At 42.6% G+C, this 16,288-nt stretch overlaps 1 protein-coding gene across 1 annotated transcript in view; it reads left to right on the top strand.

The window, feature by feature from the left end:
• COL4A1 (collagen type IV alpha 1 chain) overlaps positions 1 to 16,288 on the top strand; it is a 521,418-nt gene that overhangs the window by 128,944 nt on the left and 376,186 nt on the right. The window contains exon 2 of the mRNA XM_069205109.1: positions 4,571 to 4,630. Coding sequence (XP_069061210.1) covers positions 4,571 to 4,630 — 60 coding nt within the window. The remainder of the gene's footprint in view (positions 1 to 4,570; positions 4,631 to 16,288) is intronic.

Below are 16,288 nucleotides of genomic sequence, written 5' to 3'. Positions count from 1 at the left end.
TTGTACGATCTGTTCAAAATTGAGAATGAAGGGAAGAATTCATGAAACATTTTGAAGTAAGCTTTATATTTGCATTTTATTTCGCCAACACAGAGGAATGACGTATGACGCTGCACTTGAAATATTGAGTCAGCAACATTTTTCTACTTGGCAAAGCCATTCTTACTTTTTATGTTCAGATAAAGTCGGGTGTATTCATATTTTCACTTGTATGCCAAATACTTGCACCCTAGATTACCAGGATGCTGTCGTTTTGGGAAAGAAACTATTTGGTACAATTCCCTTTTCACATTATTACACATATATTTCCACACTCCGTATTTTGACATTTGACTTTTAGTTGAACAAGCCTGCCTTTGTCAGGACAGTAACCTTTCTAATGTCGCAGTTGTAACTCCTGCACCAAACCTACGCGAGCCACAGAAAAGTCGCGCAGCTCTTTACTGTCACGCACAGCTTCTCTAATCATTACTGGAAGGAGAAGTCGCGGTAACAGAGAGAGCTGGAGATGGTGGAGATGGAGTTGGTGGTCTCAGAAAAGAACACGGTACTGCAGTACTTGCGCTAACCAGAAGGCCCAACAACAGCGCGTTGGTCTCAGTACTTAATTTGTGAAACCCTGAGTGCTGGTGCCCGAAGCTCTGCTCGGAAGCCCACGGCCGGCACTAGTAAATGATTGTGCTCCGAATACGAAGGCTTCGTGTTCGGTGCCTCTTTAATCCACTAACAGACACTCCCTGCCCCTTTACTTCCCTCTTGCAGGTCCCTGTGTTCTCCCTTTGTGACAGTTTTTCTGTCCTTCTTTTCCTCCTTCTTTCCCCCTTTTTTTGTGGTTTTCCACTCTTGCTCTGTAAAAGTTTGATGAGGAAAATTAAGTGCTGTTCTCCAAAAATTAGTACTGGTGGGTCCCACTGGAAGGCACTGGCTCAAATTAAGCACTGGTTGGGCTACTCGGTGCTCTGTGACCCTTTCTTACACTGTGATGGATAAATTGGCCATTGCAGTATGCAAGCACACCCCAATGTGAAATGTGCTCTGGTTGTCCACACTGAATGTTTTTCCTGGGTTGCAACTTCAGTTTTTTTCCTTCATCCTTAATTTTCTTCCTGTCTCTTTCTCCTCGTGCCTTCTCATCTCTACTCAGTTTCCCTTCGTTTTTATTACTATTTCTTTGAAAGTGGCTGAATTTCACCCTATTAATGTATTTCTGGCCAGTTTTGCATTCTTTCTACATTTATCTGACATTTTGTACTGCTAAGATTTTGAAAACATTTACATTTAGTGCAAGTGCGAACTTAAACCTGGATCACTTCTACTACTTTTACTCGGTTTCTCATTTCCCAATTCAATGTATGCAGAGTTGGCATTAAATCAATTTTTGTCTGTGCTTATCTTTCTATTGTTTTATATCTTTCATGAAAACCAGTGCTTCAAAGTACTAGAAGAATAATTGAAGGCTATATGATCCTTTTTCACAGGAAAGTTGCATTTGCTTTTGACTCATTGAGTTCGTGAGTTGTGTTGTTATTAGTATGATTTCTACAAAAATCAAGTCAAATTCTCACTCCTGGGAAAACATTTACTTCCTTCCAGCCAACGAGAAAGCATGGTTTGAAGGCAACGATCATCTCTATTTACATGCTAACCAGTTCTTGTGCGGCAGTCCCTTCTCTATCCCAGACTTGTAATCTGTAACGAGACAACTTCAGCTGTATTCACAGCCTAATGTAATAAAAATTAATTAGTAACAAAACATATTTATATACATAGAGGGGTTTGAGTAAGGTGTTCAACTGTCATTTATATTTTGCTTCTGTTCATCAAAACAAACAGCATGGGGTCAGCCACTGACTCTTTTGCAATGTGAGTTACTGAATTTTTCCTAATAACCCACGGACATCCACTGGAAAAAAAGTGCCGTCCACTGTCAGGGGAGGAAGGCCAATCTATTAATTTTATTTGTTTAGTCATCCTTATGAGGTTGTGCTACAGCAATTCAAAGTCACCAGTACCCTGCCATTGCCACAGTAAGAATCATATTTCCATGGAAACTGCATCAAATCTTAAAAAGTTATAAGTACAGCTACCCGCAAAGAAACACTGTTACAGTTCTACTGAAATTAAAGGCAATGGTTACACTTCAAAGTTGTTTACACGTATTTAACACCTATGTTTAGGCAGTGGAATATTTTTTTATTTTTTTTATTTTGTGGCGTTTACTTTTATTAAAAAGTGACAATCACATCAGCGGCACAGCACCATTGGAATGGGCACCGTCTACTTTGCAGACAGTGCGCATTCTGATGGTGCCGGTGGGCTACGGTATTGGCCTCGGTTACCTTAAGGGAACCAAGACCAATACTGTAGCACTGTTTCCACAGGTCAGTCCAGCATGAACGGCGAAATACAATGTTCCTGCTGGTCAGCCCAGCGGGAACATTGTAATACGCTTAGGGGACGCCACCACCATGGTGGTAGCGTCTTCCCCGCAAGTTTGGCAGTCGGCGTGTCTGTCTGCCAAACTCGTAATGAGGCCCTTAGTCCTTGGCCACACCTTTATTCATGGGACGTATTTAACAGCAGTTGTTGCTCGTGGCAGTGGGTGATAACACTTACATAATGTATTAATCATCGATCTGGAAGTGTTTAAAGAACACAGTATGAACTATGAACTTAATCTCCTTTAGATTCTCCTACAGCCAACGCGAATGAGAGCACAGAGTTGGACTGAGTGAGTCAAAGCCACAATGTTAAGGGTTTCCTTTTGCGTGAAAAGAGGGTGTAATGTGATTCCAACTGGAGAGTGAGAAACTTCCTGAGGTTAGCAATGGAGGCAAAAAATCTCACAAAGATGTTTGATTTGTGGGTCTAAAGCAAGGGAGAAGTGTACTTTTGGACCGAGAACTTTTTCCCCTTAAATATCTGTCCTGAGGTGTGTTGAGCTTAAGGACAGAGTGCTCTGTCATCTCATATTTTTTTAATTTTGTTACTGTAAAATGAAAATGGAATTTGAAGCAATGTGTTCGTTCTGGCACTAAAACCTTCAGGCAATGGAATCGTTGTTTGTGATTCTATCATAGCAAATTACGAGTCAGAGCGTTTCGTCTCAGTCTTTAGCTATAAAGCAAGCTTGCTCCAAAGGACAAAGGGGGTGATTCTAACATTGGCGGGCGGCGGAGGCCGCCCGCCAATGTTCCCCCGACAAAATACCGCTCCGCGGTCACAAGACCGCTGAGGGTATTTTGAGATTTGCCCTGGGCTGGCGGGCGGCCGCCAAAAGGCCGCCCGCCAGCCCAGGGCAAATCTACCTTCCCACGAGGACGCCGGCCCCGAATGGAGCCGGCGTAGTGGGAAGGTGCGACGGGTGCAGTTGCACCCGTCGCGTATTTCAGTGTCTGCTTTGCAGACACTGAAATACTTTGCGGGGCCCTCTTACGGGGGCCCCTGCAGTGCCCATGCCATTGGCATGGGCACTGCAGGGGCCCCCAGGGGCCCCGCAGCACCCCCTACCGCCATCCTGTTCCTGGCGGGAGACCCGCCAGGAACAGGATGGCGGTAGGGGGTGTCAGAATCCCCATGGCGGCGGAGCGCGCTCCGCCGCCATGGAGGATTCCCCCGAGCAGCGGAAAGTCGGCGGGAGACCGCCGACTTTCCGTTTCTGACCGCGGCTGAACCGCCGCGGTCAGAATGCTCGAGGGAGCACCGCCAGCCTGTTGGCGGTGCTCCCGTGGTCGGTGACCCTGGCGGTCACCGGCCGCCAGGGTCAGAATGACCCCCAAAATGTTTGACACCCTGGCATCAATTGTAGAAAAGTGTCTTCATTCTGGAAGTCAAATAAAAAGTTAAATGTGAATGAATTTTTGCCTATTTTACCACTTATTGGTTGTAGTCTAACTACACTCAAATGAGAGCACCTTTTTATTAGGCTTGGTTGGTGGGGTATAGATTTTTTCCAGGGTGGAAGGAAATTAGTAAAATGTTTGTAGATTTTGATTTACATAGTAATTAAGGCTCCCTGTTTTGCGTTTTACTGATTGTTACAGATAAATTCAAATAGAAAACCATTTATTTTTCTTCCTGTATTTATTTTTGAATGTGGATAAAAACAGAAATATTTTTTTGAGTGATTTTAAATGTTGTCATTTCTGGCTGCCAGGCTATTAGCTGTATTGAATGATAAATAATAGAGCTAAAAATGTTGGGAATTTTTGGAATGGGGCTTAAATATCTGCAGATGTGCACGTTTGATACTAATGTTTTTGTTTTTTACAAGAATATTGATTTATTATCTATAGTTGTTCATATCATTGAAATCAGTCAGACATTCAAGTGCAAGTGCTCTTTTCTCAGTTTAATAAACATGGTACTCTACTAGTATCAGCTTCATTTGTTCACAAATCCCAAAATAAATGTGGATAATTACAGACAAAATGAGTGGGCAGTCTCTATATGGCTTCAATTACAATTCATTGTAAAAATATTTTATAGTGGTAGAGAAGATCAACAAATTCACTTCTTTGCACTACACTCCATATTTATTTAATCAATTACTACTTTTTTTATTTCACAGGCATGCACTGGATGTGGGAGCGGAAACAAATGTGATTGCAGTGGAGTTAAAGGACAAAAAGTAAGTGATCTACAAATTGATTGTTTGTGAATCCAAAATGGAAGGATTAGTCATTGTTCATAGTTTAGTATTTGAAGAACCATAGTCATTGTAGCAGTTTTTCTTAGTTTTGACTTGCTATTCCCATCTCTCTTTTTAAAAACATTTTTATTAAAAATACTAGTATACACAGTAGGATATTACTTATTTTCAGTATCATATTGCAAAGTTCCCATGTTCTGTAGAGCAGACAATAATCTAGAATCAACTCATAATTCAAACACAACATAACCGATAAAAACCTTTCTTAATGCAAAGGGAGTATGGAGTACAGAAAAAATGAAATAAATAGGTAAGAAATACACATAGATTCTCTTTTTGATTGATTATTTCTAGTATTGGTAACAACTGTGAGAACGCTTGTAAAGGTCTGCTACATAACTCATGTACAATTAATCACACATGACTCTCATTCAACCCAGCAGCAAATGGCAGTGGTAAAATGCTTTAAACATCAACAGGAGTAAAATCGTCCATATATTTCACCAGAGTTGCTCAGTGCTTGTTTTAAGAGCCTCACCAGCTATTTTCTGCCAGCGGTATATTGTCGCTTCCGGTGTACTATTAGCTGATAGCATGATCATCAGGTCTTTTTGACCTCCTACTAGATGGACAGTCACCAGTTGTTATGGAGACATGTAGGGATCTGTGAGAAAGGGCAGTGAAAGTGAGTCAAAATTACCTCTATACCAGATAAATCACTAATTTATTGTAAACGGGATAGGGTAATGTTAAAAACAGTGTGTTGGGATGGGAACGAATTACATGTCCTTCACATCAAATGGTCGACATATTTCAGCCTACTTGCGCCTGGATAGGTCATCAACTTTCTTGAGGACCCCTTTTATTACAGATTCTAAATGAACCAGGAAGGACATTACCCACTGGAACCTTCTACTTATAAGTACACTGACTTTGTGGACCTGTAGAATTGTCTGTCAGTCCTCTAACTAGGGAAGTCATGAAGTATTGGCCCAGTCAGACTGTGAGAGGAGGCGGGTGCATTTACTAAACGTTTTGGACAGCCAGTCACCCGCACAGTGCTTTTGATGACCTCACTGTCCAGAATGTTAGCCTGCAGTACAATGCTGCAAGCTCATCGATGCAGTATTAAGAGCCATTCATCTGGTAATGCTACAAAGTAAAGCAAAGTAAAAACAGAACTACGAAGATTTTTGTTGACATGGCCTACATTCACCTGGATGAATTGGACATATTGGAAATTCTATTACATACTACCTATTGGTTTTTAAGGTATTCTCAGGTTGATTGCTAAAAGGGATGTCAGACATCACTTTCAAATAGTCTCAGTCGAACTTTACATTATGCCGACATAATTTGTATTATTTATCTATTTTTGTATTAAAATTGTTACAGCATATTCTTGAAATTATACGATTATGCCACATGGAGTAATTGTGCACCATTTGCGCTAAAATGTTACTGCAAATGCACAGGAATAATGCAAACAGCCAGAATGTGAGCAGCTGTTGCTAGTTTTTAGGGTCAAGCCTGCATAGTATGCGCTTGTGCATGCGTATCGCTTGCGAGACGCTGTAGTAGTTAGAAAAGGGCTCGGAGCCCCGTCCATGTCATGTCAGTGTCTTTCATTGGTTCATCGGCTTGCCTTTTAAAATCTGCTTGCTTTCATTAGTGGAAGGCATGCATACGTCATGCCTTTTCCGGTGGTTAGCCCTCCTAGAGTGCAGCGACCAAGTACTGAAAACATACGAGGCTCGCTGTTTTCCGTCTGGTTTGTGGACTACTTTTTCTCTTTTTTCGCAGCGCGATCTCTCTTGTTTAGCAGTGCGATCGTGCTCATTTTTTTTCTCCATTTAATGATTCAAGAAAAGTCCGGTTGGGAGTTTACAACTGCTAATAGCTCTAACTTGGAGAAATGCGAGACCCGTTGCATTGCAAATGCTTGTTTATGCTGTTTTTACCAGGAAATGCATCCTTACGCAAAGGTGCATTTTATGCTAAGATATAGGGCCAAAAGACAAATTTGCATTTGATGGACTCAACCGTAAATTCACCTAATTTTTACCCAAAATTCTGGGTACCTACGTTAAAGCAAATTACATTCATTTTGAACGCCCCAACTTTCATCTTCATGAAAGTATTAGGAATAAAGGAAGTTGCTCACGCTTACTTACTTATATTACAAAACTAGTTGCTTCATCTTTAATCCCCAAATTGTAGTCAGTGAAATTTGGATTAAATGTGAATTTAATTTGAATTAAAATGACGAAGAGAGTTATGTAATTTGAATATTTTAAATTGTTTGAACATATGGTTTCAGTATCGTAAAATAGGATTAAAACATTTATTAAGTTATGGTGGCGTTGATCAAGGATCTTAAAAAAATTACATTTCCACCATGCCATGTTAACATCCGTTTGTTATTCATAGGGATTTAAATGTATAAAAAACGTGATGGCTCAAATAAAAAAGAATGCTAACTGCACAACTATTGTTGAATTATCTGCACCAAAAAATGATGCCTTTAATATTTCTGTGCAGCTTATACATTTAACGTGTCCTTGCACATCTGGATGCAAGGACATTCTGTTATCAGTTTGCAGAGCAATGGAACCTAGTTAGAGCTTACAGTACATTTTCATTGCGTACACACTTCCGTTCAATTGGAATTGGGAAATAATTAAAAAAAAGAAGCCAGCCAAGTAAAAGTGATGTTAATGAGTCAATGATTTATGGGAGGGACAAACACAAGACTGACATGCTGGTACAGAAATAAGAAACAGGCAAGTGAGAGTGAAAGTGAAACCAACCAATATTAATAAATGGGTGGGCTCTAAGCCCCCGTATGTTCTTGGTAAGCCCACAAAATGTCTCACAAAAGACAACATGTACGCTCTCTGGTAGGTGAGACCTATTAATTGCTTGGGTTGTGAGACAGGCCTTGTACTGTAAAACATAGGCCAAGTTGTAAGTACAGGTACTATACAGCACACTTCATTCCTTCAACAAGCATTGGCAAAGCCAATGTGTGTGGTGTCGACTGCCAGTATTTTAGTATTGCAAATGCTTGTTTTGTTTTTTCATTGTTTTTGCAAAACGTGGCTGTTGGTGAAGCTGCCAGGCCCTTATCAATCTGAAAAAAATACGTTTTGCTCTGAGAAGGCACACATTGCCATATATGATCTTGGCACGGAAGATAACTACGTTGCAGATGTGTTGCTTGTGCAAGGGCAGAATGTCATCACTCACTATAAAGTTATCCCATTGCGCTCAGCCGTATGGTGTAGGGGATGGAAGAAAAATGTGAATGGCACAATAACAGCCGAATAGAACTAGAGGGTGGCTGAAAGCTCTTATAAATAAGTATACTGTACATATAATTTATATTTTTAGTTGTTGACACACAATGTGAAATCAGATTTGACAGCTGACATTTTGGATGTCAGGCTGTTCTGTGCCCAGCAGTAAACATCACATATTTTGAAAACGATATTTCCTGTTGAGTCTGCAAAGTAGTGATTTTATTGATTGTATGGAATGTCCCACCCATAATGCTCGGAAAAGTACAATATATTGCAAAAATACTGAAATTCACAGCTAATAGAACCTGTCAAGTGTGAAACGTTAGACTATGTCTAATAGCTTCTGTCTAAAAAAGTCATAAAATCTATAAAGTGCATATACATCTATGAATCCCATCCTATGTGTTGCACCGATTATGCAGCATAACCTACCAACAGTGTACTAGAAACCTCAGTGAAGTTTGTGCAAAAACAGCATTTTTATATATATTTTTCTGATAGTGAACAAGAAATCAATACAATCAAATGCAGTGCCCACATGTGTAAGTTCACAAGGGTCAAGCTAAGGAAAGGTCAGAAAAACTATGCATCCAGTGCGATTAGAGCAAAAATCATTTAATCAACATTCAAATGGGGACTGGCTTCATGTTTCTTGCCTGGGAAACCCGACATCAATGGTACAGTATATGTAGCATATTGTTCTTGTTGTTATTGTTAAATAGCTCTGGTACTGCACACATTTAATACTACTGTGGCATTGCAGTGGCTTTTTGTAGTCCAGGACTTGGCTTTCCAATTTCTGAAATTAAGACAATATGGGGAAACCAAGGTGGTATGTCTTGGATTGGTCATGTGAGTGATCTCTGCCCAAAACAAACTTAAGAGTAATACTCAAAACCAATGTTATTAAATAGAATAAAACATGCTAAAAAAGCAGACAGTTTGGAAAAATGATAATTCTGAGAAATTTAGCAACTAGGCACTTGCTGTTTCGTCTGTAGACTATCTTCCTTCAGCACTCCCAAAGTGCAGGGGAAGATTTACTAAGACATTGCGTTGGCATGAGTAAACCATATTAACGCAAACTGGTGTAAAATCTTGGAAGAGTATTTATTTTTCTAGCACAAAGGGTATTTTGTGCTGAAAAGTTGCCCTTTTCTGTGCAAGAATAGTTCTTCTCCTTACACTACTTTGCATCAAGGCTGTGTTACATGAGTGTGAAATGGGAGGATCGGCGCAAACACCCACAATATTTTGACACAATGCCTAATCTATTGAGATAGGTCAGGTTTTGGGTAAAAAAAAAATAATGCCTCCTTAAAGAAGGCGCTAACTTGACGAATGGTTTTATTTTTCGAATCATTTGACACATTGCATGTGCACTGCACTGTTAGCGCACTTCCGATGTGTGGAATATATATATAAAAAAATTGTACTTATAAGACTTCATACTGAAAAGGTATGCTTTCAGTGCAAATCTTATGCTAGACTGCATTCACACACCTCTGCACTCTGATACAAAGGTTGTGCGTGTCAATAGGCATCCTTTTTGTGCATCAGTGCAGGTAATGACAGTGGCGGAGGGCAACTTTTAGGTCAAATCTACCAAGCAGAAAGCTGTCTTGTTACAAACAGCATATTGCGGGGTTACAAAGAACATGCTGGGACATGCAGCGACTAATTGCTTACAAATTGTTTGCCTTTATTGTCACTCTCCCTTGCTTACTTTCTATTAAATGTCTTTCCTTTTTTCAGCCTATCCATTTTGTGTTTGTCCCTCCCCTGGAATTTTGGCCTCTATGCTTCCTCTGCTCCCTCTGCTCACTATTAAGGAACTTCTTTCTGTTTAGGCACTTCATGAGAGGGCATTTCCGGCAGCCCCTTTGTGTGCTTTTCTCCCCCCCCCCCACAGTGTTCTCTCTTACCCAGATGCTTCTCCCCCATTCCACATTGCTCTCTTTCACCCATATTCTCTACTGCGTGTTGCTTTTTTCCCTGCCCACCATGTTCCTTCACCCCAAGCCTGTGTGTTACTTCACACCTTCCTGCCAAATTGCTTCGCTCCTACCTGCCCCCAACCCACTCCTGCAAACTGCACATAAATTTACATTTATGAAAATGCTTTGATAATATGTTTCTGCACTATTTTTGTATTATTTATGGATCCATCTTTGATCAGTAAATAAGAAAAAAACCTGTGTGCTTTTCTAACTGGCCAAGGCATCTCAATCGTATGTGAGTGCCTAAAAATGATGCAGCGACCATGTCAATGCATCCTTTTTTTTGCCATAATGCACAGCAGTTTGATGCTCTATAGCAAGGCTAAAATCTTTGGCAAAGGTCAATAAATCTTATATGAGAGACCTATTGGCTTTGCCGATGCTTGTTAATAAATATCGATATGTGCAGGTTTTTTCCCTAGCACAATGTGCCACAACGCAACAACTTTGGGTGCTGAGCTGCATTGGACTAAAAATTAATAAATCTGCCAACAGCATACTGTGTATTCCTCAAATGCGTGTTGTGCTGCTGACAACTCACCAAAGCTAACACACTGCATATACTTCAAACAACAAGAGTTTGTTTTGGTTAGAGTTATAACAATTTAAAAAAGAGGAAATACCCCATTCAATTTTAAGTGAGACTTTTCTCAATCAGTAATTAAAAGTGGGTGATCCAAAACAATAAATCTCGGAAGGGGGCCGACCCAAAGCGATTTCCTCTGCATTACTTTTTGTCCAACAGATGAGCTCTGACGACAGCTAATGGTATTAAGCCAGACCTAAAAATTGTCATATGGTACATAACGTTCTTATCCATCCCCTAAGGTAGTCTGACTCCTCCAAGAACACTATACTCCACAGAGTTAAGAATAGGTTAATGTAAGGCCAGCACTAAAATTCAGATCTGATTTTGCTGCAGCCTACAGTGAAGTTCCATTATAGGCACCACAATGATTCCCACTCAAGGGTAGGATGAGGTGAAGCTAAAATGCAAAAAATATGTTAGTATGTGTAGAGAAGGACATTAACTTATTTCAAATAACCTCAAAATTAAAAGTTTTAGGTGATGAACAGCCGCCAATTAATGTTTAAGGGAAAAGTTAGTAAAATTAAGATGTCTTGAGTAAAGGCAAGGGCAATGTGGTGCACTAAGCACTGATCACCTGATGTGAGTGATTTCTGGTGCATCGGTTAGGAGGCAAATGGACATTGGACGGTCAGCGAAGCGGACTAGTTTGAGGCACGCAATTAACGCCTCCCGAGGGTAGGGACAATAAGCCGCGGGAGGTTGCCAGCCCATAAAAAGCAGACAGGAATTTGGATGGCAGGATTCAAAACCACCAATCAGGAGAGTGGCAACAGCAAGAGTGAGGTCAAAAGGAGGAGTGCAGGACAGCACCCCCATATACTGAACTCCCTCTCAGCTTTGTCCGTCAGAGGAATCGCCATCGGAGGATCGCTTGGAGCAGCTTCTTGATCCCATCGCGGTCAATAGGCTTAATGTCCCGGAAGTGTGAAGCATCGCCGCGCAGCAAAGAGAGGAGCATCGGAGGCGCACATGGCAAGGGAGAACATCCCCTGGGGTATGAGCAGCACCATCGAGGTGCAGCAGAAGGCATCTGGCATGCTGGGACCCGCCCGCTGCCTGTGGCGTGATGCCTGCCTGCTTACCCCGAGAGCGGGCTTCTGAACCGTGCGGGCCTCACACTGCAATGCACCCCGAATGAACTTCACACCCTGTGGCAATCTGGGCATAAGCAACCAGCAACTGGAGGAGTGAGTCAGTTTTAAAGGACCATGAGGGTACTTTGCACTGAGGGCACTACGTCGACCCCCCGCAGTCCCCTCCCACACACAGCATACTAAGCCTTAGTAACCGGCGGCGGGAGGAACACTTCTGCTTTCAAAGGGCTGTGAGCAGATCTTGTGGAGTGCACATTGACAATGAGGAGCTGCTTGACTAATCAAAAGAATGCTAGGCAGCGTCTGGTGGACTAGCGATTGGATGTGGCCTCAGGGAGCTGGGTCCAAGTCACAACAGTAGTATAGGCACGTGCTGCTGAATAAAGTTTGTGGACAGTGCGATAGTAGGTCAGACCAACTCCAAGGATCTGCAATCAGCTCAGTAGGCATAAAGGGAAGAAAGGGCTGCACGAGCTAGGCAATGGAGCAAGGAAAGAGTAATGCGGGCTGGGGCAGGGAGAGGAAACACCCCACTTGTTTCAGTGATGAGAATGGGAGCACAGTGGCAACGAAAAGGCAGACAGCGAGCAAGAACAACACTGTGCTTGAGCTGGACGCTGATCTGGAAGAGCTACTGATGAGGACACAGGAGCTATTGGCCACACAAGGAAGAGCTCAGTCAAGGGAGAATGTGCCGGGAGCAGCGGAGCAAGGCTGGACAGGAGTAAAGAGAGGCACAGAAGGGACAGCACCAACAACAGGAAAAGCACAGAGCAAGGAGAATGGTGCTGCCCTCATGGCCCCAAGTGATTTCAGCCAGAACGGCAGCCCCCACTAAAGATTCGGGGGCCTGTAGGCGGGGCCTGGGATGAGCACTGGGAATGCGGGCATGCCAACACGGAGCCATACCACCACGCAGAGCCAAGGAGTGATGAACACCCAGCTTCCCCAGAGGAGGCAGTCTGGTTCGATCCCAGTGAGGAGGTTGGTGAAAAGGAGCAAAATGGAAATAGGCCACTTGTATATCATGCGAGCGCAGAAGGACTACAGAGGATTGTGGCTGAGGAACATGCCAGTGACTTGGTTATGAAGGACAGGCATGAGATGGGTCCAGCTGCTCCCCGCCATACAGAGCACCTTCCCTGCGGGAGGAAAAGCCAGGTGCCGTGGTGGTACTCTTAAGTGTTAACGACTTAGCCTGCCTGACGAGGAAGGACCCGCTAGCGGCATTGGTGTCTGGGCTCACAGCGGTAGCACTGTTGTTGCACCCTGCAAACCTCCCATACTCGGAGATCATAGCGAGACCAGAATGGAGCGGGGCTAAGGACAGTGGGCAGTAGAGAGATCAAGGAGTAAGCTAAATATATCCACAAGCAAAGGTATGCAGGGCAAACTCCTGAGGCTTTGTGAGACACTGTTTCATCAACCTCAAAACACCTGGGTATTACAAGGCAGACGGCATACACTTGACAGGCATGGGCATGATCATGTTCTTGCAAAACATAGTGGGGGCATTGGATCAGGTAAGTTTCTCTTAGGAGGCAAAGAGGGAGCTGCATGTGGTTGGGAAACCACAGGCAACATGGCGTATACAAGACATAGACGGCCAGAAGAACAATAGCCTAAAAGTAGACCTGCTTCAACAGTGTCCTTGGGATGCCTCACAGCAGGGACATGAGGAGCAGGAGGGGGGCCACCAGAGGGTCAGCAGTGGGTGGACACGTCACTTGCAGCCCGGGCATGGCCAGGGGGGCTGCCCATAGAGACTGGTAGCAAGGGGGGAGCCTAGAAGCCACCAAACGTTGGGTACCTGACCAAGAAGGCCATTGTAGAGGAGGTTGTGCATGACCACTGGCTTCAAACAGGTTGAGAAACAATCCCGATGAACAATCACAAAAGCTTAGAGTTGTATAGTGCATACATGGAACGTATTTATGACCACTAGTTGTGATGTTTTAATGCGCCATGTAATGTGATGTAATAAACTGCGGCTGTTAATACTTCAACGTCTTCCCTCTTGTTTATGGAAAGGGGATGGGATTGGTAAAGGGTCATGGAGTGTATGGGCATGAGAAAGGCTGGACAGGGCTGGTGGTTTCTTGCACGTATGGAAGAGGTTTAACATTTACATACCAGTTACTGAATGGTTGGAGTTGCCAGGAAAACTAATTCCCGATTTGTTCTTGCAAGTCACCACAAAAAAATAAACTTACCCAGAAACCAGGCAAAGCCATGATGAAAAGGGTGGCAAAACAGGAAGGAAAAATAACATAGGCTCACACATTTTGAATCAGTGAACAAAATTGGAATAAATAGTTTTGTGCTGTTTTGCACTACAGGTAAAATTGTGCTATTAGAAAAGCGACTACAAAACTTCATAACTAATTTAAAATGGATTAGGACTGCCACTTGTGCATTTCATATTAAATCACTTGTGGGAGCGGACTCAGGTTAGGTTCATGGGGGCAATTTTTGTACCACTGCAGGGTACTTCAAAATTTACATTTAACTGCATGGAGTTGTTTTTATAGCTGAGGGCTATCAACAGTACTTCCTTTGCTCAGGTGTTTGCAGGTGATGGACAGGGGAATCTATTTTTGGGGACCGGGACTTATTTTTTTGTCATGAGGCTTTGAACCAGAGCAAGACAGAGGACGCTAGAAAGGGGTTCGAGGTGGAGGAAAAGAAAGGGAAACAATCACAAAAGGAGAACACATGGATGAAAAAGAACTCACAAGAATGAGATGAAGAGGCATGAATTGTAGGGTAGAGAAAAAAAGGTGAAAAGAAGGAAGGGACAGGTTAATTAAAATAAGGTAGAGAGGAGGAGGCAGTGGGATGCAGGGAAAACAGTACAAAGGAAAACACCACATTAGAAATTAAACTATAAGCATTTGGAAGAAACATATAATTTGAAGTGCAGAGGAAAACAAAGTAAAAAATTACATTAAAAATGGGAAGTAAGATAAATTAGAAGTAAACTTTTCAAATTAATGAGGTACAATCGATTAGATTATTTCACAAGCAATTACAAATTACTTCATCATATTGTACTGACAGACGTTTAAAAAATTACCTTTGAGTTACTACTTCATATTGATCCCATGCAAGTAGGTGTGAGAACCTAATCTGGCTACCAAGTATTAGTTCATTTTGAGTTAATATTCTGTATTTTTTTTACCTTGATCAAAGTGGCTCTCCAGAACTAGGGGCCCGATTCACAAAGGTAAACTTAGATCGAAAGTCTAAGACCCATATTTACAAGCAGCCTGGGCTGCGCAGCATCACTTTTAGTGACGCACTGGTGGCGCAGGCTGCTGGCCCATATTTACAAAGCCACGCAAAGCCACTCTGCGTGCCTTTTCATGGCCACGCAGAGCCACTCTGCCTGTCTTTTCATGGCCTTGTAGATAAGGAGTAAGGCAATGCAGTGCAAGTCGGTGTGTTGCCTTACTTTGCGTCAGGGAGGTGTTTCCATAGGTGTTGATGTGGGTGTTCCCATGCAGCTTCCATGGATTTGGACGCATTCCCAGATCTACAAGGTTTTGTAAACCTGGGAATGCGTCAAAAGCCTACGCCACCTCAGGGGTGACATAAGAGTGACATAGCGGGGGAAAATATCTTTATTTCTCCCCGTTTTTTCCCCCTTCCTATGTGTGCTGCAATATGCAGCACACATAGAAGAAGGAAAATGCCTCCATTGATTGTTTTTGGCAGGAAGATATCCCTTCCTGCACAAAAACAATCATCCCCATACCCCAGGCACCCTGGTGCAAGGGTGCCTGTGCTGGCACATGGCAGCAATTTGTGCTCCAGCACAGGGGGGGAGGACAGAAATGTGCTGTATCTTGAACAACCAGTGGATTTCTGCCCTTTCCCAGTGGTGCAGAGCCGCCCTACACAATCTTAACTTAGGCTTTTGGTCTAAACATAGACTTTAGTTCAAAGTTTTTCTTTGTGAATCGGGTCCTAGGAGAATATTTGTAACTGGTGTTACTACTGGGTGGCATATTCATGTTTTGTCATTGGGTATGTGGGAAGAGTACATAACATACATATATTATTTTCCTGTGCGGCCAGGAATTGTTAGAGCACACTGTGCTTTCAGCCCATATGCACATGTTCTGTCTGTACCTCTACCTCTATGAATGCTTGCGCTGCACTTACCCTGACCAGCACTATATGATCGACAGTCATTGTAACTCAAGGGCTGTGTAGTGATTCTGTGAATTGGGAATAATAAAAGTCTCCCCTTTGTCACCTTCGGCGCTCTTCTCCTATCTCCTTTCTAATCCCACTGTACCTGTAATTCAGAACATCTACCATCAGACACCTTTTTGGCTTCTTCAGAACCACTTGAGGGAAGACTACACTGCCCTTGGAGGTGAGGGAAGTGATTTAGGTGCTCTGAAATCCCATAAATGTGCAGGGCATGAGTAGCTCTTTATCTTCAAAGAGTGAAAAAGCAACAATAAGGAATTCAACCAGTATATTTCTCCAGGAAAACTGCGAGTGCAAGGATCAGGTGAAAAGCAATATGGCCTCATTGAAAAGCCTTAAGGATTAAGAACAACCAGAGTCATTTCCCTCAGGAAAGGAGCAATAGGGTTTTAGTGCAAAAGTCATAGTTATTATAAAATGGTCAATAT

Source organism: Pleurodeles waltl, chromosome 8 (genome assembly GCF_031143425.1).
Source record: "Pleurodeles waltl isolate 20211129_DDA chromosome 8, aPleWal1.hap1.20221129, whole genome shotgun sequence".
Taxonomy (NCBI): Eukaryota; Metazoa; Chordata; class Amphibia; order Caudata; family Salamandridae; genus Pleurodeles; species Pleurodeles waltl.
This window is presented reverse-complemented; position numbering and strand designations above follow the sequence as displayed.